The sequence below is a fragment of the Adiantum capillus-veneris genome, chromosome 30 (genome assembly GCF_014529385.1).
Source record: "Adiantum capillus-veneris isolate H3 chromosome 30, ASM1452938v2, whole genome shotgun sequence".
Taxonomy (NCBI): Eukaryota; Viridiplantae; Streptophyta; class Polypodiopsida; order Polypodiales; family Pteridaceae; genus Adiantum; species Adiantum capillus-veneris.
The window spans coordinates 76,793,392-76,815,292 of NC_140960.1; the positions used below are offsets into that span (position 1 = coordinate 76,793,392).

The 21,901-nt window shown below is 47.2% G+C and overlaps 1 protein-coding gene across 2 annotated transcripts in view; it reads right to left on the reverse strand.

The window, feature by feature from the left end:
• The window catches only part of LOC147418240 (uncharacterized), a 35,650-nt gene extending 14,277 nt beyond the window's left edge, over nucleotides 1–21,373 (reverse strand). The window contains exons 1-6 of one of the 2 annotated variants that reach the window (XM_086507546.1): nucleotides 21,141–21,373; nucleotides 14,302–14,357; nucleotides 14,055–14,187; nucleotides 13,842–13,945; nucleotides 13,558–13,729; nucleotides 13,304–13,444 (exon numbers count right to left, since the gene is read on the reverse strand). In XM_086507546.1, the coding sequence (XP_086363672.1) occupies nucleotides 13,304–13,444; nucleotides 13,558–13,729; nucleotides 13,842–13,945; nucleotides 14,055–14,187; nucleotides 14,302–14,342 (591 nt within the window). In that variant the 5' untranslated portion in view covers nucleotides 14,343–14,357; nucleotides 21,141–21,373. Of the gene's footprint in view, nucleotides 1–13,303; nucleotides 13,445–13,557; nucleotides 13,730–13,841; nucleotides 13,946–14,054; nucleotides 14,188–14,301; nucleotides 14,403–21,140 lie in introns of those variants that run through there. The other variant, XM_086507547.1, reaches the window with a different exon arrangement.
• Between the last annotated feature and the right edge of the window lie 528 nt (nucleotides 21,374–21,901).

The following is a 21,901-nucleotide window of genomic DNA, read 5'->3' on the forward strand; positions in this document are numbered from 1 at the left end:
GCTCGAATGATATCATGCGGTACGGAAGCCTTGGCTCTAATCAGCCGAGAGATCATAGATACCAGGGGCTTCTCCATACGCCTCCAACCCTCCTGGCCTACAGAAGGTCCCCAAACCTGCACCCCATATAACATAGTAGAGGCAACCAAAGTATCAAAGAGCCATAACTTTGTCCTAGGTTCCTGGAACTGAACCTGCGAACACATCCTCTCCATTCCTCCCAGAGCCGCGCCAGCTCTAGTTAGTCTAGTCTCTGCTGCTCTTCTCAAGGAAAATCTCGGCCCAGTAAAGACTACCCCCAGGTAATTGTATGCATCTGTATACTCCACAATCTCCTAACCATATTTGAAAGTGGGTACTGATCTCCTGACCCATTGCGGTGTGGTGTTAAACACCATAACCTTGGTTTTACCTAGGTTTACACACAATCCACAATCCTCTGCAAAACTGCGTAGTACATCCAACTGTCGTTGCATACCTTCTAGTGAGTCAGATATCAGCACAATATCATCAGCATATAGCAACAATGGGATCCACGTCCCTGCTAGCTGTGCACCTCTGTCACCCTCTCTATCGATGTAATCAGACATCTCATCAACATACATACCAAATAGAGTAGGAGACAATGGGCAGCGCTGTTTCACTCCAATAGTAGAGTGAACTAAATCAAATACCCCTTCCGGGGTGCGTACATGTCCCATCACTGATCTGTACAAAGCCATAGTCCCCCAAATCACCTCTATGGACACCCCCATCTCCTGTAGTCTGCGCATCAGTCTAGCTCTTGGTACCATGTCAAATGCTTTACGAACATCCACAAAGCTACAATATATTCGTCTCCCATGTGCTCTGCCCTCCTCAATGATGGCCCTGAGTGTCAAAATATGATCAAGAGTGGAGAAACCCCTCCTGAAGCCGGCTTGACCCTTTGCTCGTACACCCTCGCCCTCTGCCCAATTACTCAAGTGTTGCTCTAGGATAGATGCATACAACCGTGCCAATGTGTGTCCAACCATAATAGTGCGGTAGTTCCCACGCTCTGTAGGGTCACCAGCCTTGAAGATGGGCACAATGTTAGACAACCTCCAGGTCTCAGGTAATCCCTCGCACATGGCACGATTGAACAACACTGCGAGAACCTCCATCAGCATATCCCTGGCATGTATAAAGTGCTCCGATACTAGACCGTCATGATCATATGCCTTCCCGGTCTTCATCCTGTCGATGGCCGTTTGTACCATTTCAGGTGTAAAGAAAGTGCTCGTAGCTGGGCAAGGCTTGGTAGGGTCTGGCAGGGGTTCATGTCCAGGAACCGTATATAATGATGTCGCATATTGGCCCCACACCTCAGGCGAAGTAATCACTGGGGGAGGGGAGTGCTCATGGAAGAGTCGACATGCCTCTTCTGAGTCCCTACTCAAAAACATATGATATAAGTCTCGCTCCATCTGAGCTAGGTAAGCTCGCTTCTTCCGTCGCACAAGGCGTCGGAAAGCAATCCGAGACTGTCTGTAAGTGATGACTCCTAAAAGAAGATCCCTCTGAAGCTGGGCTCTCATCTCTCTGCACTCCTCATCATACCAACTATTCTGGGGCATGCTCCCAGAATGTCGTCTCTTGCCTAGCTGAGTGTGTGGGTATGCCACTGATGCAGCCCCATGCAATGTCTCAGTCAGTAGCATGGTGCACTCCTCCACTGAGAGGCTTGTACCATTTGTGCCAGCTGTGCCTTCCAATAGACGGTCCCAGATCTCCTCTGAATAAACGAAATCAATCTCTGGTGTAAATGTATAGCGGGTGTGTGACCTGCCTCCTGATGTCTGGGTTGTACTATACTGAAATTTAACGGATAGTGTCAGGAGAGCATGATCTACTGCTATGCCCACTGGCCTGGCTCCCACTGTGAAATCTTGAATGCAGGGGATAAAGCTCGGTTGTGTCATTACATAATCCACTGTACTGGCCCCATGTCTATGTGGAAAGCATGTGAAACCGGCTGCTCCAGGAAATCGCTGTAAGCCATTAAGTATGGCTAATCCATGTGTAGTCGTCATTTCCATGAGGTATCTCCCATACTCCGTTTGCTCTCTATCATCTGAGCATCTGTCAATTCCCAATTCACCCACATCCAGCTCTCTAAGCACCTCATCTGAAGTGTCGTAGAAGACTGTCTGTGAGTTGCCCGTTCGGGCATTGAAGTCCCCTAAGAGAATGATATCACCATCCCTAGAAAACTCCCAAATGTCATCATCTAGGATAGAGAAAGGCGCTTGCCCTCTGGATGCGGCATACATTGATGTACTGGGAGGAAAGTAACATATGGCAATATATAGGAATCCACCTGTGTCAGGTCTCAGTCTCACCCACATACATCTAGCATGATCATCTCTTCGTACAATATACAGTAATGCTTGTAGTTCCTCTCTGAATAGCACTGCTGCTCCTCTTGAACCTCTACTCCCATGCTCAGATCTCGCATTTGTCCTGTGAGCTGTTTCCCATCTGTATCCCACCACATGTGGCATTACCTGTCCAGGGGCCTGATGAGTCTCTGAGAAGAACACAATATCCTTGTCTTTGAAACTCTTCTCAAATGCACCCACGTCCAACCTCATAGACCCATTACAATTCCAAGTAGCCATCTTCAGTGTGGTCCCATAGGTCTCGCACCATCATGCAGTACACCGCTCTAAAATCACCACCCGTCCATCTCTGTAGAAGGCTATCTTTCCCTTCTCCCTTGCCGCTGTAGTCTCTGGCATTACCTCTCTCATATGTGCGAGCTGTGAGAGAGTCAGGTCATCACCGAGGAAAATACCTGTCTTTTTGAGAGTAGGCCTCTTCCTCAAGAATTCCTTCTTCTCTTCCAACGAGGGGAAGCGTAGTATGAGAGCTCTCCCCTTTGACGACTCTCCTGTGCCATCACTTTTGTTACCTCCATGCCTTTGTGTGCAAAGGCTTCTCCATCCCCATCATGGATGTAAGGCTTGTGACCTCTTTCTCCACATTGTTTATGTCCTTGAGACCAGTCACTCTCACATGCAGTGCTCGCATCCGCCTTCTTTGTTCCTCTTCGAGAGTCATGTTGATAAGCGTCGGTGTACAAGGAGTTTCTTGACCTTTCCCTTTCTTGGCAACCTCAATCCATTTTTCAGCCTCGTCCGCCTTTTTCTGTGTCCTTGTTATCATCTCCGCCCATGAAGATGTCTTTGCCACACTCAGTTTCTCTTCCTCTATGATCATCCTTACCTGTTCCTTAATTTCCTTGATTTCATCTATTACTGAGGGTTGAAATTCGCCTTCCTCTAGTCCATTGCTTACTCTATCAGCAAGATCCTATTTAAGGGCTTAGACTTCTTTTTTGAGTACCCGTATCTCGGCGTTTGGGTTCTCCTGTTTGAGGGCTGAGACCTCTTCTTTGAGTGTCTGTACTTCTGCGTTAAGGCTCTCTTTCTCCTTCTTCCAATGTGCGCCTTCATTGAAGACCATCTGAAGGAGGTTGGCCTTCTCCTTCCACCATCCTTCCATCTCTGTTTTCCACTCCTTCATTTCCCTCTCCATCTACGCCATTCGCTTATTCGTGAGCATGAAGGTTGCCTTTGCTCGCGGCTTGCAAACAGGTGAGACATTGGCGGCTTCCGTGTCCTATGCAGAGTCTTCTTCAAGTGTGACAGTTTGTGCAACACCCATTGAGCATTCATGGCCTTGACGTTGATCCATTACGGTGAGGCCCAAAGAATCAGAAAGAGAGAGAGAGAGAGAGGTGGGGGGGGGGGGGATAGACTCAGGAAGCGGGGCGCGCGATAGACAGATAGGTTGAGGAGAAGAGTGGGGGGGTTGGGGAGGGGGGGGGGGGGGGGGGGGCGATAGACTGAGGAGGGGGGGTGTAGCAGGCTACAGTGTCACTTTCACAGGACACAGTTACAGTTAGTACAGTTGGTATGGTCTGTTCACACTGGATGGACACTCTGGACAGTGACACGTGGCAGGGATACGGATGGTGGCCTAGTGGACATGTGGCCAGGTCACACTTAGCTAGCTGACATTTATGAGCCGTTGGTGGCTCTTTATGATTCTATCTACGAGTAGTAGCCGTTGGGTCATTATCATTATCTTTTATAGATGGTCAGGTCATCGTTGAGGTAGAGAGTCTTACACAGAGCACTGCTTCACCATCCCTGCACATCTGAGCCTCGACACCCCCATTTTTACCTGTGAGTCTTGGGCTGGAGCTGAGAGTGCTGCCACGCCAGAGTCTGTACATGGTTCTTTGAGCTAGTCGAGTCCACATGTTCTGGTCCACTGTTGTGTCTCTGTTCTTATCCATTATTTCTGTGTTTCATTCTGTTTGAGAGAGTTTCCATTTGTTTGAGTGAGATTGTCACGCACATTGCACTGAGGGGCACCCACACTGTAGAGAGCACGACACATTATCCGTGCTACAGGTGCTCTCATTTTGGCGACCACGGTGGGACCTCAACTGAAGTCTCACTCTGTTGAGTAGCTGGTTTCTTCGCTTCGCCTGTGCAGCCTGTTGGTCTGGTCCAGTTTCACCCTTGACAACTTAATCTAGTTGGTCTAGTCTCTCGCCTTGTTGGTCTGGTCCTCTCGCCCTGGTCCACCCCGTCCTCGTCCTGGTCTAGTCCTTCTCGTCCCTGGTCTAGTCCTTCCTTGTCCTGGTCCAAGCCAAGTGGTAGTCACTCGCCCTGGTCTAGTAGAGTCTAGACCAATGTTCAGCCAAGTGAAGGTTGTCTTGCCCAAGTGAAGGTCTTCTTGCCCAAAGCTTGGTAGGGTTGGCGGTTACTGCATGACACATACAAGGAGGTCATTGGAGCGTCAAAGTGCACTACTGAGTCCTCTGAAGTACTACCACAGACGGCGTCAACCCTTGATGCCCAGTAGAAGCATATTGACCCCATCACCCATACCTACTCATACGGCTACCTCCATTCCTTCCACCGGTTCTACATCCTCCAGATCACCTTCTCCGGTAAGGCTCTCCTCCATTTTGTTACAGCAAGCTAGTGAGCAACAAACTCAGGAGCAAGAGGCCACGGAGGAGCTCACAAGTGTTCTGGCAAAGGTGAACATCAAGTTCCCTACCTTTAAAGGTCTCTCCACAGAAGATGCAGACGACCATGCTCGGAGGTTCGTCTCTCTTTGCAGAGGTCATGGCCTCAACAGAGAAGACGCATACCTGGTGCTCTTTCCGTCCACCTTGGATAGTCTTGCAGATAAATGGTACAGTCAGTTTGCTGAAAACCACTTTACTACTTGGACCATGTTAAGACAGCAGTTCTGTGAAGCTTTCCGACCAGGGGATTATCAAGAGAAGATTCTAGATGAGTTGGCCAACCTGTTGCTCCAGCCAAAGGAGACATTTACAGAGCTCATGACCAGAACAAAGTCCCTGGTCGCCAAGCTGCCTCAACAACCAGGGGAATTCATGGTGAAGAAGTGGGTAGAGAAGGCTCTGCCTAAGACTTCTCAACAAAAGCTCAAAGAAATTCTCCGTCCTGAAGCCAGTCTGGAGGACTTTGTTGCTACTGCTACTAGAATAGAGGGAGCAAGAAGGCAGTTCACTGACTCTCCTCAGTTAGATACTGCCCCTGTACTCGTGGAAAGTCCATCAGACCACTTGACTTCTTTACGAAGGGAACTGGAAGCCCTAAAGTTACAGCGGGCCCTTCAAGAAGAGAGATCCTTCTCTCTCAGACAGGAGAAGCCTCCACATCAAGAGGCTTATGATCAACTTAAAAGAGAGTTAGAAGAGCTCAGGTCTCAGCAGGAGACTAAGGCTATGGTATGGTGTAGTTCATGCCGCTCTCCAGGACACCCTCCACAGAACTGTCCCCTTCGCTCTTATTGTCACTTCTGTAAAAAATCGGGTCATGAAGATAAGGATTGGTACTATATAAAGGGATTGCACAAAATACAGCAAAGTCTTGGTCCTACTCTCCAACAAGGGTTAGCACCAGCATCCAACATGGTTTCCCACTACTGCCATCCCAACTACAAACCACCTTTTCTCAATACCCCTGTTGTCCAAGGTATGTCAAGTTCTTTCCCGACTCAAAGTTTTTATAATGCTAATGCCACCTCAACCCCTCAGAGCTTCTACACTTCGGCCTCCAACTCCATTCAGCAACCACCTCGTCCCCCGTTTCGTCCTTCCAATCGGCCCATACTCTGCTACGGAAGCGGAGAATATGGGCATTATCAGAGTAAGTGTCCTTTACCTGAGGGGTCCCCTCCTTATCGTCATTGCCCTGATTCGAAAGATCACTACAGTAAGGATTGTCCCACGCAAAGGGCATCCACGTCTTCAGGCTCGACTCAGAACCAGCAAGATTTCACCTTCCCGAAGATAAATTTGATTACTGTGAACACCGTGCCTCAAGCATCACCTGCTACTCATGTGGTTAAGCCACTGCAAGTGGAGGAGCCTGCTGGTGTCCTTACTCGGGCACAAAGAGCAGCTCTTGGTCTCAGTCTGCCCACAGGTCAACCTCGCCAGTTCCCACTTCCTCAATCTGGTCTACCTGACCCAAAGGACGAGTCCTTCAAAATTGCTCAGAGCAAACCAACTTCCCTGTTATCTGACATTGATGGAGCCTTCTTGGAAGCAGTGGCTGACTTGGAACACATTAAGGTCCCAAAGGGAGCCCAGTTCAAAGGCGCCAAGCCCACAGCAGAATCCATCTTGAAAAATACTTTTCAGCAGGTGTCACTATACGACATGCTAAGGCTCGACGCAACACTTAGAAGTGACACCCTGTCAGTCATTCAGTCTGTGTACCCGGGGGCTGGGCCTAGTGGCAGGCACCTCCCTGTACAGCAATCAGAGTCTTATTTGATTTCCTATCCAACTGCTCCCCTCACCGATTATAAAAGTCCTCGTCTCACTGTATCTATTCTTGGGCACCAGCTATCCGGCGTCATCGTTGATGGTGGATCTGGAGTCAATTTGATGCCCGAATTCACTATGATGGCCTTAGGTCTAAAGCCTACCCGACCTGCTCCTTTCACTGTTACATTGGCCGATCAGAGAACAGTCTACCCAGTGGGCATAGTCGACAAGGTGCCTCTGAAGGTACAAGATTTCACTTTTAACTTGGATTTTGTGGTAGTTAATCTTCCCCAGGTAGAGGGAGGTTATCCCTTGCTGATTGGTAGGCCATGGTTGCGACATACGAAAGCACTTCACGACTCGGGAAACGACGCCATGTGGATACACACTCCTGGCTCTCCAATGCCACAAATTCGTCTAGAAGGAGGTATGGATCCGGTCATTCAGCATAGCTCTTTGTCAGTAGAGTCCAACCCTGACTTGGAGCAGCCGGTCCCTCCTGATGGGTCTGATGAAGACTTACTGCAGTGGTTAGAAGCTACCTCTTCGATGCCATGCTATGTAGTCTCTCTTCAACCTTTGCCAACAGATTCACCCTCTTCCCTATACTGTTTAATCCACACTATCCCTTGTGGATTCCACCAGATTCTCTTCAGCTCTTTGCAGACTAGGGCTAAAAGATTTCGGGCCCAAGTGCAGTCTGTGCAGTTAAGTTTTAAATGTTTTGCGGCACCTCTCTTGGTATGGGTCATAAACATACCTATTAACCCAAATGAAGTGGATGAGGAGCAGGGAACCTCGAAAGGGAAAAGGAAAACCGTGAGCATGCAGGTTGACCCCACAGTCACCAAGAAAAAGAAGATCAAGGCGAAAGTGGTGAAGGATACAGTGAGGTCTCTACTCTCCTTGCCAGTTTCTGAGAGCCAGCAAACTAGGGTACATCTTCAGCGTCACACGTCTACTTCTACCCCAGGTTCTGCTGTGCCGGCGCCAGTGTCTACTGCCGCTCCTCAGGACAGGATGGTCACTTCACCCATACAGGATTCTCTTCCTTCTTCTCCCATCTTCACTCATACACCGGTCAACATATCTCTCTCTCCACCTACAACAACAATCTTAGAGGCACCTACTACACCAACTGTACCTACTTCTAGCTCGCCGGCTGTGCCACACGTGCGCCCTCCAACATCACATGCATCTGAGGGATCTTCAGGTAGGACCAACTCCACTTCTCTGTTTCAGCTTTCAGAGAAGTTGCTTCAGGACTCCAGAGCTGCTATTGCCACCATCGAGCTAGGCGCAGAGCAGCTAGCTGCAACACACCAGCATCATACGCAGCTATGGAGGGATCTCTGCAAGTTGCCGAGAGTGCCATCGCAGATCAGCTTTCAGAGAAGTTGCTTCAGGACTCCAGAGCTGCTATTGCCACCATCGAGCTAGGCGCAGAGCAGCTAGCTGCAACACACCAGCATCATACGCAGCTATGGAGGGATCTCTGCGAGTTGCCGAGAGTGCCATCGCAGATCGAGATGCAACGATTTTTGCACGACAGCAAGCATTGAAGATAAAGTCAAGGATTATTGATGACCTAAAAGCACAGGTGCAGGGATTTCAAGAAATGCTTATGTATGGTAACAGGCCTACCCAAGCTCCTGTGGGCTACGGATGGACTGGGCCAGGGATACAGGTCCAGAATCCAGCAGGCTTTGCAGCACCAGCAGGTCCCTCTCAGCTCTCTCAGCAGTTCATGGGACACTACCCAGCAGGTCCCTCTCAACCCTCTCAGCAGTTCATGGGACACTACCCACAGCCCCAGTTCCAGTACTTTACTCAGCAGGGGTCTCAGGTCCAAATGCCACACATGCAGAGCCAGAGTGTTCCTTGCTCTGACGGTTTATAATCGATGAGGGGAGCAGTTGAATAGGAAATCAAATAAGACTCTGATTGCTGTACAGGGAGGTGCCCGCCACTAGGCCCAGCCCCCGGGTACAGAGACTGAATGACTGACAGGGTGTCACTTCTAAGTGTTGCGTCGAGCCTTAGCATGTCGTATAGTGACACCTGCTGAAAAGTATTTTTCAAGATGGATTCTGCTGTGGGCTTGGCGCCTTTGAACTGGGCTCCCTTTGGGACCTTAATGTGTTCCAAGTCAGCCACTGCTTCCAAGAAGGCTCCATCAATGTCAGATAACAGGGAAGTTGGTTTGCTCTGAGCAATTTTGAAGGACTCATCCTTTGGGTCAGGTAGACCAGATTGAGGAAGTGGGAACTGGCGAGGTGGACCTGTGGGCAGACTGAGACCAAGAGCTCCTCTTTGTGCCCGAGTAAGGACACCAGCAGGCTCCTCCACTTGCAGTGGCTTAACCACATGAGTAGCAGGTGATGCTTGACGCACGGTGTTCACAGTGATCAAATTTATCTTCGGGAAGGTGAAATCTTGCTGGTTCTGAGTCGAGCCTGAAGACGTGGATGCCCTTTGCGTGGGACAATCCTTACTGTAGTGATCCTTCGAATCAGGGCAATGACGATAAGGAGGGGACCCCTCAGGTAAAGGACACTTACTCTGATAATGCCCATATTCTCCGCATCTGTAGCCGAGTATGGGCCGATTGGAAGGACGAAACGGGGGACGAGGTGGTTGCTGAATGGAGTTGGAGGCCGAAGTGTAGAAGCTCTGAGGGGTTGAGGTGGCATTAGCATTATAAAAACTTTGAGTCGGGAAAGAACTTGACATACCTTGGACAGCAGGGGTATTGAGAAAAGGTGGTTTGTAGTTGGGATGGCAGTAGTGGGAAACCATGTTGGATGCTGGTGCTAACCCTTGTTGGAGAGTAGGACCAAGACTTTGCTGTATTTTGTGCAATCCCTTTATATAGTAGCAATCCTTATCTTCATGACCCGATTTTTTGCAGAAGTGACAATAAGAGCGAAGGGGACAGTTCTGTGGAGGGTGTCCTGGAGAGCGGCATGAACTACACCATACCATAGCCTTAGTCTTCTGCTGAGACCTGAGCTCTTCTAACTCTCTTTTAAGTTGATCATAAGCCTCTTGATGTGGAGGCTTCTCCTGTCTGAGAGAGAAGGATCTCTCTTCTTTAAGGGCCCGCTGTAACTTTAGGGCTTCCAGTTCCCTTCGTAAAGAAGTCAAGTGGTCTGATGGACTTTCCACGAGTACAGGGGCAGTATCTAACTGAGGAGAGTCAGTGAACTGCCTTCTTGCTCCCTCTATTCTAGTAGCAGTAGCAACAAAGTCCTCCAGACTGGCTTCAGGACGGAGAATTTCTTTGAGCTTTTGTTGAGAAGTCTTAGGCAGAGCCTTCTCTACCCACTTCTTCACCATGAATTCCCCTGGTTGTTGAGGCAGCTTGGCGACCAGGGACTTTGTTCTGGTCATGAGCTCTGTAAATGTCTCCTTTGGCTGGAGCAACAGGTTGGCCAACTCATCTAGAATCTTCTCTTGATAATCCCCTGGTCGGAAAGCTTCACAGAACTGCTGTCTTAACATGGTCCAAGTAGTAAAGTGGTTTTCAGCAAACTGACTGTACCATTTATCTGCAAGACCATCCAAGGTGGACGGAAAGAGCACCAGGTATGCGTCTTCTCTGTTGAGGCCATGACCTCTGCAAAGAGAGACGAACCTCCGAGCATGGTCGTCTGCATCTTCTGTGGAGAGACCTTTAAAGGTAGGGAACTTGATGTTCACCTTTGCCAAAACACTTGTGAGCTCCTCCGTGGCCTCTTGCTCCTGAGTTTGTTGCTCACTAGCTTGCTGTAACAAAATGGAGGAGAGCCTTACCGGAGAAGGTGATCTGGAGGATGTAGAACTGGTCGAAGGAATGGAGGTAGCCGTATGAGTAGGTATGGGTGATGGGGTCAATATGCTTCTACTGGGCATCAAGGGTTGACGCCGTCTGTGGTAGTACTTCAGAGGACTCAGTAGTGCACTTTGACGCTCCAATGACCTCCTTGTATGTGTCATGCAGTAACCGCCAACCCTACCAAGCTTTGGGCAAGAAGACCTTCACTTGGGCAAGACAACCTTCACTTGGCTGAACATTGGTCTAGACTCTACTAGACCAGGGCGAGTGACTATACCACCTGGCCTAGACCAGGACGAGGAAGGACTAGACCAGGGACGAGAAGGACTAGACCAAGACGAGGACGGGGTGGACCAGGGCGAGAGAGGACCAGACCAACAAGACGAGAGACTAGACCAGCTAGATTAAGCTGTCAAGGGTGACACTAGACCAGACCAACAGGCTGCACAGGCGAAGCGAAGAAACCAGCTACTCAACAGAGTGATCCCGATCCGGATACTTCTGGAGCAACAGTGGCGACGACACTTTCCCTTGGGTGACAGGACGATGCTCTTGCCCCACCTTTCATTGTACATATAGTTACTTTTGCAGTTTCATTCAGTTTTGGCTCACCGAGACGGTGACCAGTCTTGTGGCGGGCAACCTGTAGGCTACAGTGTCACTTTCACAGGACACAGTTACAGTTAGTACAGTTGGTCTGGTCTGTTCACACTGGACGGACACTCTGGGCAGTGACACATGGCAGGGATACGGATGGTGGCCTAGTGGACATGTGGCCAGGTCACACTTAGCTGGCTGACATTTATGAGCCGTTGGTGGCTCTTTATGATTGTATCTATGAGTAGTAGCCGTTGGGTCATTATCATTATCTTTTATAGATGGTCAGGTCATCATTGAGGTAGAGAGTCTTACACAGAGCACTGCTTCACCATCCCTGCACATCTGAGCCTCGACACCCCCATTTTTACCTGTGAGTCCTGGGCTGGAGCTGAGAGTGCTGCCACGCCAGAGTCTGTACATGGTTCTTTGAGCTAGTCGAATCCACATGTTCTGGTCCACTGTTGTGTCTCTCTTGTTATCCATTGTTTCTGTGTTTCATTCTGTTTGAGAGAGTTTCCATTTGTTTGAGTGAGATTGTCACGCACATTGCACTGAGGGGCACCCACACTGTAGAGAGCACGACACATTATCTGTGCTACAGGGGGCGCGATAGACAGATGGGGGGGGGCGGGGCGCGATAGACTGGGGAGTGGGGGTGCGATAGGCAGGGGAGGGGGGGGGGGGGGGGGGGGGGGGGGCAATCGCGATAGAGAGAGGGAGCGGGGCGGTCTTCAAACGGCGGGGCAGAGAGGGAGCGGGGGCAGCAGGGGAGCGCAAGGGGCAGGGGCGGGTAGGGAGCGTGAGGGGCCAGAGCAGAGAGGGAGCGGGGGCAGCAGGGAGCGCAAGGGGCAGAGGCAAGTATGGAGCGCGAGGGGCCAGAGAGAGAGAGAGAGAGAGAGAGAGAGAGAGAGAGAGAGAGATGAAATGAAATGTTATATTAAATGTCTTCAAAAAGCCAAAATGACCTATGAGACCAAACTGATACAATCTTGGTGGATCTAATACAATGTTTGGGTACAAAATAAAAATGAAACAAAGTGAAAAACTAAGATCATCATCATCAATGTCCGAGGATGCCCGGCATCACGCGTTGTCCGAGAAAGTATTGCATCGGTCGTTGAAGAGCATCGTCAATGTCCACCTCTGTAAATAGTCGTAGTGGAAGTCTCCCATGTCATGCTAGAATAGTCATGATCCTCTGATGGAGCCTCCGTCGATGTCGTGGTCATCCTTGTATAGGTGGGCATCTAGCTCTCCTGAGCTCAATGGCTATGTCAACTAATATACCTCTGGTATAGGTTGGCTCTGATGTCTGATGTGAAGCTTGCTCATCTGACTGTCGAGTCCCTGCTCTAAAGAAGTCAGTGATCTCATGTCTTCCACTGCCTAATCTCCTCAAGAGACGTGTGTGCGCAGTTCTAGCAAAAACAGAGGCATCTCTGATCCTGATATCTCATGACTCTAGCCAACGGTCCAAAGCCCTCTCTAAATAGACAATGAAAGCGGTCTCGTATCTCATAGTATACCGGACAATGACATATGTGATGTAACTTTGTCTCTAGCTCTATATGACACAACTAGCAAATCCCTGGCCTCTGCTCGTACTCTCCTAAATCTCTCAGCCTCAATCTCTAATTGATGTGATGATGTGCGCATCTGGCCAATAGCACATCGTATCTCATGGGATAAATGAGTATCCATATAGGCAGGTCTGATCACATATCCATCCTCTTAGTTGGAGAAGATGCTCTCTATAGAAAGCCATCTTCGTGCCCAACTCCTGTGTCCGCTATATCCATGTGCTCCTGGTATCTAGCTGAATGAGAGAGAGAGAGAGAGAGAGAGAGAGAGAGAGAGAGAGAGAGAGAGAGAGAGAGAAATGAAATGAAATGAAATGTTATATTAACGTCTTCAAAAGGCCATAATGACCTATGAGACCAGAAAGTTACAAGGTGGTGGATCTGATACAAAGTCAGAGTAACAAAATAACCTAACAACAGTACAAAACAGAGAGAGAGAGAGAGTTAGTTAGTTACATGCGAATCTGCAGGCTGCTTTGAAGTATCTGCAACAGGAGGGTCATAATCCCACTTAATCTTGTTCTCTACAGCTACATCTTTCAGTAACTTCATTCTTATATCGGAACTTGGAGAAAGTGATGATAGGCATTGTATGACCTGCATGGATCATCCAAAGACGTGACAGTTGATGGCACACCCAAAAAAGGTCACAACTAGTACAAGCCAAACCTCCATAGAGACAAATGTAAGCATTGTGAGAGGTACCATACTTGCGTATTCACACCACACCCTGATCTCAGCTCTTTTGCGGCCAGAGAAAATTCTGTTCCATACTTTCTTGTAAAATAACTAGACACCTTCTTCAACTCTTCAATTTCGCCACATCTTGATGCTGCATAAATCAAGCTTGAAACAGCCTCTATCAAGTCTGAAGGACACTCCCTACACATAAGAAAATTAGTCAGAGAGAACAAAAAATGTTGATATGAAACTTGTTCCCAATATCCAGAATATCCCACAAATGTCATCTTGCTTGGAGCAAAAGAATCTTAACCTTTGAGACTTTATGCTCTCTAACCGGCTGATAACAAGCTGGCAAAACTGCTCCAGAAGATTATAGAGAGCCACAATCTTCTCCTCTCTAAACACATTCTCCACCTGCATTAACAAAAAATGCCTGATGCATATTATTGCCCGAAGACTAGGCCTTAGGGAAAATCTTTCAAACCTGAAAGCTTCAAAATAGCATTATAAAATTAGCAATTACCTGTGTTTTGGCGCTGCTGTCTTGACCTTTTTCAAGAAGCCTGGCAACATCTGCCCGTAAGCTTTTGACAGCCAGTGCATGCTTGTTTCTCAAAATTTTAAGCTTTTGTCCAGTAAGCTGCAGCACTGTTTTGCTGAGGCATAACAGGTCAGTAGCAAGACTAGATCCTAAAAGAAAGGAACAAGAAGTTTCGTACAAGTCAAACTAAATAAATCTGAACTTGTCAAAGCTCAAAACAAGCCTGTACCATTTGGCTGAATCAAAGCTCTTCTTCAAGAGAGGGCTCATTTGAAGCTCTTTTAACTGCAAAGAAAAACCATCATCATGTACCATATAACATTGACACCAGAGCAGCTAGTCACAATTCCTGACCCAAAAGTCAATTGTCATACAAAAAATTGTTTCTTTCTTAGTAGCAAGCAGAGGAATGGCTCCTGTGCATTCCAAAGGTTATCAGTAGCTCTTAAGCCAACCTACGCAACTAGAATGCATGCACACTGCATCCATGACTTTGCTTTCTTTCAAATTGGATTGAAGCCCATGATCCAACTTTCTTTTCAAAGAAAAAAAACAGCTCAAATTTTCCTCAAGAATGTATAATGTACGTGGCCATAGACAATTTCAAACCCTTCACGAACTACTTTGACCTTTGCCATGAGTAAGTTTGCATAGAGACTCACTGCAACCCATGGATAAAGGCCCTGCAATGAGGATGAATTACCACCCCCCTTGTGATGGGTTTTGGCTTACGAATTCCCTAGTAGGTCCAGGAGACAAGATTTGGTACACTACCCCTTAAAAAGGGTGGTCGTAGCTTAGCATTGAGACTGCACATGAGCCTTTCCCAAGCTGCAATATGTCCCTCACATGGACCGAGATTACCCACCTCATCAGACAGGATTCGATTCAGCTAGCCATCGGCTCATGAACAGGGGTTATCCATACTAGAGACCTTCCATAATAATGTTGACATAAATAAAACACCCTTTTACTTTCAAGTGGACTTAAAAGCACCTAAACTAGACCCCTTTGACCAGATTGAGAATTTTGACAAGTGGCAAGTCCAAAAATATTACTTACAAGAGAATTTGCAAGTTTGAGGCACTTTCGAGGGCTCAAAACTCGGATTTTACAACATTTGTGAAGCTTTCCATAGCCATATCCAGCCTTGGAGGGTGTCCTTCATCAAAACAGCCATCTTTTAACTTGCTCAATTCTCTATTTTTGAGCGCTTCTCTCTCAATTTCAGCCATCCCTCTTTGATCTACATCATGAGGCAGCTCTCTCATCAACCTTCATCCACTGTGGAAGATTTTCGTCGCGAAGAATCACATCAAAATTGAAGATTTTAGCCATTCAAGAGTTCTCATCGTGAAGACTTTGTTCAATCGACTTGTGTAGCATTCTCTTGTCCTATGTGCTCGCATAGATTGTGACTTTCTTGCTTGGGAGACAACTGCGAGTAAATGGAAGAGAATGCGGGCACTTGAAGGAGTGAAGAGAAGGAACAAAGTGCTTGGAGGATTGCCATTGACATTCACTTGTTTGCAATTTTGATTTTTCATTGCATGGGAACAAAAGTTTGGCATTGTATCGCCCGTGATCTATGTACAACTCTCCTCTGAATAAAGATAAATTTTGAGGAGAGGGGCAGGCCGTTCCGGCTCATTATGTGCCTTGTTTCGTTTTCATCTTTTTCTTTGAAGTTATACTAGTGTTTGTCCTCTTAGTGTCCACGGTGGAAACAAAGTTCCTAAAGTAAGTGTGAAAAGCATTTGTGTTGAGCATCAGCTCACGTTTGTTCTACCAACTGTCACATCATCTGTCACAAATTGCTAACGTGCCAAGCCACTGAAGAACGGAGCCAACCTGCAGATCTCAGCCGACATGCCTAAACCCTAAGACAAAGCAGCATCAGAAGAAAAAGAAGTCTTACCAACTTATGGGAACCCGTTTGATGGGGCCTAGGGGACCTAAAGGTACTAAATTTTAGGCGGAGCCAACACACACAAAGCATAGAAGATGATGACATGGCTGTTGTACGGGACCCCCGCAAAACGTGCTGGCATGCTGACGTGGCAAACTATACAGACAGTCCCACAATTCACGCTAACACTGCCACGTGGCAGCCGTACATTGACACCTTTTGGCCACCCGCTTTTGGACCAGATGCTTTTAAGTTTATAGCTTTTCATGTAAACTGCTTTTCATACGCCAAGGGCCTTTAAATATGAGCCAAGGGCTCACTCTCTGGGATGCTCCGCGTGAGGTACAGAGGATGGAGTACCGGCGATGTACTAAGTTCAAGCAATATAAAGAAATACCGAAAGGGGCACCAAGGTTTGGGGCCAATGCTCTCTTGGGTGGAACTCCGTCACTCCCCATCTCGTGTGTCGTGCATCTCTTTCAGTTCAGTTGTTATATGAGGTGCTTAAAGTTGTTCAGTTTGTTCTTTTCCGTGACATCATCGGCATGCGGCACGCGATTTGGTGACATGCTCCCATTTTGAGACATCACCTCTCTTGTCAAGAGCATTTCTCTCCTAGTTATCTCCCTTTCTCATTCACTCTCTTTTATTCTCTAATCTCTTGAGTTATTTATCAAGACCCCCAACCATTGTCCACCATGACACAGATGATCGGGGTTGGTAAGAAGTATGGCACCGCCGCCGTCGGGGCCAAAAGCCTAGTAACAGGGGACGGAGCCTAGAGACCAGGGACGCCCGGTTCCAGGACAGGGACGGGTGGGAACGGACGGCAAACGGCCTGCCAGGTGGGAACGCAGCCAAAACGTCCCGGGGACGGTAGGGGACGGCAGTCAACTTTTTTTAAAATTTGAAAAACTGATCATTTCTAATGGCTAGTTCCTCTCCAACAGCCATATGTTTAAACTTTGAAGCACCCCGATGGCTATAAAAGCCCCCTTTAGGTCCTCATTTCTCGATGTTTTATTGGGGACGGCATCAACTTTTTTTAAAAATTTGAAAAACTGATCATTTCTAATGGCTAGTTCCTCTCCAACAGCCATATGGTATTTAAACTTGAAGCACCCCGATGGCTATAAAAGCCACCCTTTAGGTCCTCATTTCTCGATGTTTTTATTAGCACATTTGCGTCTATATGACTCATGTTTTTTGGTCTATTAGTGTAAATTTGTGGTCAAAGTGATGCTATGTGTGTGGCATGAGTGTAGGTCAAAAAATGCCAAAAAACTTTTCTTTTTTTTTGCCATTCTGACCCCATCCCCGTCCCCGTCCCCGTTCCCGACCCCAACCTGCCGTTCCATGTTACTATGGCCAGAAGAGACCTCGTTCGAGGCCTCGAGATGGTCAATAGCAAGCTCAACAGTGAGTTTGATCCTTTGGGTCCAAAGCAACCTGTTTAGGAGGAGACAACCGAGTCCTCAGAGACCAATCCAACAAGCAGTGACATCACCTCCACCCCCTCGTCCCTGCCCGTCACTCCCATGATACCCCATCTGCACCACATCCAACCCCACCAACACCTACAACCTCCACCACCGCTCAATCTGCTTCCCCTACCTCCCCTCGACCTCTTCACCCCCATCCTCGTAGAATTGTTTTCTTTCTCCTCCCCTTCTTTCCCTAACTCGTGAGCCTTCGCATCCACTAAGGCATGGAAAACCAACGGGGACTAGACCAATGTAACCGTGCTCTTATATACCATCTAGAAGCTGGGCCAAGCAGCAGCATGCATCAAGCGGCAAGCCTCACGACTATATAAATTAATGCTAGAATGTTGATTTATTAATAAGATAATGAACCCACTAATAAGAGGCGCTTCACATGCTAAACTACCTAGGCCCGCTACTAGTAATAGAAAATGGGGACATTCCCCAGTGCCTAAACGTAGCAGATACTAGCGGTGCTCATGTGCAATTAGGTGTCAAACTACTAAATGTTAGAGAGGGCTGGATGGGAATCCTTGCAGCCCAAAAAAGTGTCAAACCTTACTGCTTGACCCCATCCTTAAACTCTTTGGTCTTCTTTTTCTTCTTCTCAAGGTTGTCATACTGAGTGGCTCTTATGAGGTGGTTTTGCTTCTCACCATAGATGGTACCAAAAGTGTGGGAATCATGTCAGAGTTGTGAGAAGAGGATAAGGTGTCCTCTTCTGAACTCCTAGACTGCTTTCTATGCTTTCCAAACTTCTACTTAGATTTGCTTCTCTTGGTCTTTCTCCACTTCTTCCGCCTCTTCTCATCCTTGCTAGAACTAGAGGAAGAGGAACCGTCGGAACTCTCTGAAGATGAAGAAAACCTCGAGTCATCCTTGAAGTGAACATGCTTCTTGAATCCACTAGCCGCCTCGAAAGTCGTTTTCCAGCCAAAGTAGCTAGCAAAATCTTCCGACTTGCTTTTTTTCCAAGCGTGCTTGTTGGCTTCCATCATTTGACTGATCTTCTGCTCAAGAGCTTCGTCAAACTCTTCTTGCAAAAAAAACAACTATTTTGCTACACTCGGCTTTGCTTTGATCTTCATGGCCGACTTGATAGGTGAGTGAATGGTCTTCTACCATCGGGAGTGAATCTCATCAAGCACATGATTCTTAAGATATTTCATATAGTTCAAGTCTTTGGAGTACTTGATCATTCGCTTTGCACTCATACCAACCTGCAGTTGACGTTTGTACTCCGCTTTGTCAAAATCCCCCGCTGGAAACTTGCCATTGTTCTCTCCTGATTCCTCAGAAGGAGGTTTCGTTTGAATCTCCATTGGTTCTTTCCATTTCTCCACTAGAGATGGAGTGCTCTTTATCCTCCCACACCGTCAGTGGGATGTTGTCCTCTCAAACGGATTCACTTGTAGAACCCATGAGTGCTACAGAAAAAGGGTCGGATCCTTCATAGGAGAAGAATCATTTGTGCTCTGATACTATTGTAATAGGCTTGGACACTCAAGCGAGAAATCAATAACAACACACGAACAAAACTGCAACACCTGAACTTGAACAGAAAGAGAGAGAGAGAGAGAGAGAGAGAGAGAGAGAGAGAAATGAAATGAAATGAATTAACGTCTTCAAAAGGCCAAAGTGAGAGAGAGAGAGAGAGAGAGAGAGAGAGAGTGGACACAAAGTGGGCTTCAAGATGCACTGGCCCCAAAGACAGGCGCCCCTTTCGGTAGTTATTTCTTCTTGATGATCACAAAGTACAACGGCCAAGGATGCTCCTCTCTACGATTTCTCCCAAGCTAATCTGCTAGAGGGAGACCCAAAGGCACACTTAAATATATTATATGAGGCCCCTAAACTAGGTGGCCCTTTCGTTGCTCAAAAGCAAATAGCTCCAAAAGCTGGAGTGAACTTGTCTAGGGCTGGCCGTAGGGACTGCCACGTGGCAGTCCGCAATTCATGGCGCAATTTACACATCTGGGTGCTAGCTTTTGGCTATGTAAAGTGAGTTTTCTTGAATTTCTTTTTTTAAGTCCGGCCTCTTTAGTGGGCCCTTTAAGTTCCACTAGAGCCAAGGGCCCATGCCACATCATCACACTTGTAACAATTTTGGTCTCATTGAAGAGGGAGAGGGGGAGGTCAGCCAAGCACTCAAGACCTTGAGAGTGTGCTCTTGGATGAGAGCTTGTCCCGGGGACTATGGAGGACATCTGGTAGGCAGAGATGAGCAGGGATGGGGATGCAGCTCAAAGGGCGGTGGCACAGATTGCAGAAATGGAGATGTCCTAGAAGCAAATGAGATGGGTAAATTTTCTTTACTAGTCCATTCAGATTTTACATGAAAAGGAAAAGGCAGACAAGTGGTTGATGCATTTACTAGTAAACCTCATGTAGCTTTGGTCACTATTGCTACACATACAGATTTGGGCACTCCTTAAGTACTTCATAGGCTTCTGATATGGCATTCCCTGACGTGTTCAAACAAACTTATGGCTGGCATTTCTAGACCAGGATATAATTTGATATGCGGTAACTTTTTGCAACAACATAATCTTTTTATTGTTCAATCTTTATCTACTTGAGTCTTGTGATCCACCCTATGCTGGACTTGCACGGATTGGAGGCAAGAAGCTCACTCCAATACTTCAATGGAGACTGTAAGAGAGTCAGAATCAGTAAATAGGATAGGCTTTCTACCTCTAGTTCAGTGCAGCAATGGTGTCCTTCCCCTTCTCATTCATCTTGCAAAGGCAATGAGATACTACTCGACAATGAATGTGCAACCTACACTTGCATGAAAATTGCCTTTGAATTCCATGCTTTTTCAAGAAATTGCTCAATTTATTGAGGAAGTACTCCTGCTTCCACATATCAACCTATCTTAGGGGAGATGTTAACAAATACAGGTTTAATGTGCCACAACAGTCTTACCTGCGGAGATGCAGAGTTAGCAGATGGTTACAAGGAGTAGCTGAGGGGATCTCAAAAACCCCTTACCCTCATGAAGGATCACATGTGGCCTTTTGTATAAACCATTGCAAAAAGGGCTTAAATTGACGTGAACAAATATGCCCACCCCGTCCTTTGTTTGCCTTCTACAGTGCCATGTTCTGTAGTGCTTAAGATTTCACATATATCTTCAAAGTTTGGTCTGCTCCACCAAAGCCGTGACAAGGCATTCCTATAAGGAGGGAACAATAGAAGGTGCTTCTTCCTCTCACTACCAAGATATGCATGACCCCGCTGGGCGAAGATGGGCCTGAATTTGCTTGCTATTGACCCTACCAAGAGTGGCTCTTGAGGTGGCCACTAACAAAAAATTCAGGGCCACTGTTGGGGGGTTGGGAGAGAAGGGGGGGGGGGGGGCACCCCCAAAAGGTCGTTCTCGAGTGGATCAGTACTAAGTGAACATGCCCACGTCCCCCTGCCCCCCCCCTCCTCAGCATTTCATATGAGGCTCGAATCAGCTTGGTATTGTCCCATCCAGAGCCTTTCTTTGGGGGTCATTACCAAGAGGATTAAAGACCCGCAAAACCTTCACTGGCCTTGTATTGCTTGATTCAAACAGAAAAGTTGCAAGATATACTACAAGGCTGCTATAAGCTTGCAAGATAAACAAGACATGGCTCTAAACTACTTTATGTCTTAAGCAAAGATCAAAAGGCAAGAGCCCCTTACCTTTTTTTAAGCTCCTTTTAAGCTTGAAAGGCTGTAAATCTTTAAAAGAGTTTTACAGTCTTGAGGGCTTGAGTCCTTGATAGCTGGTAAGGATGCTTGCTTGATCTTAACGTGCAAATAAGTTTTCCTTTATTTAAGCTGCCCACCATCCAACTTTAACACAGCTTCGACTGTGCAACTTAATCCAAGAGGCCTTGATTTCCTGATGCACTTGTTGGCAAGTTTGCAAACGCTCTAATTTTCTTCAATTCCAGCAAATTGCTATAACATTGCACATACGAAATGAATAAACGACTGGTTAAGGTTGCACAAACGCACTTATGACATTAAATGTTGCTGTAATTGAGCTGTTAAATGCCTTTGTTAATTACCAATCCCAGGAGAAGGCTTTGGAGAAATGAAATTATTGTTGTGATCGCCAAGATGAATTGAATGAAGAGGCAACAAATATTTCCTGTCGCAGATTGCGCAGGTGGAAAGAACGGGTGCAAATGCCTTGCTCGAAGGAAGCCCTCAACAATATTAGCCCCAAGCACTAATCAAATAATCTGGTTGAGGAAGGTACTCTGCAGTTGCAACGTATCACAATTTACCTGCTTTCAAGTGGCAATGAAAAGACCCACATCAGCCTCAAGGCAGATGTGAGACTGCTGGTCTGGGTTGGTAATGGAAGCAAAGAGGTACTATGCATGTATGGTGTAGGCTGTTGAAGAATTGTAATCGATCAGAGTACAAGAACCGATTAGCAGACCTCTCACGAG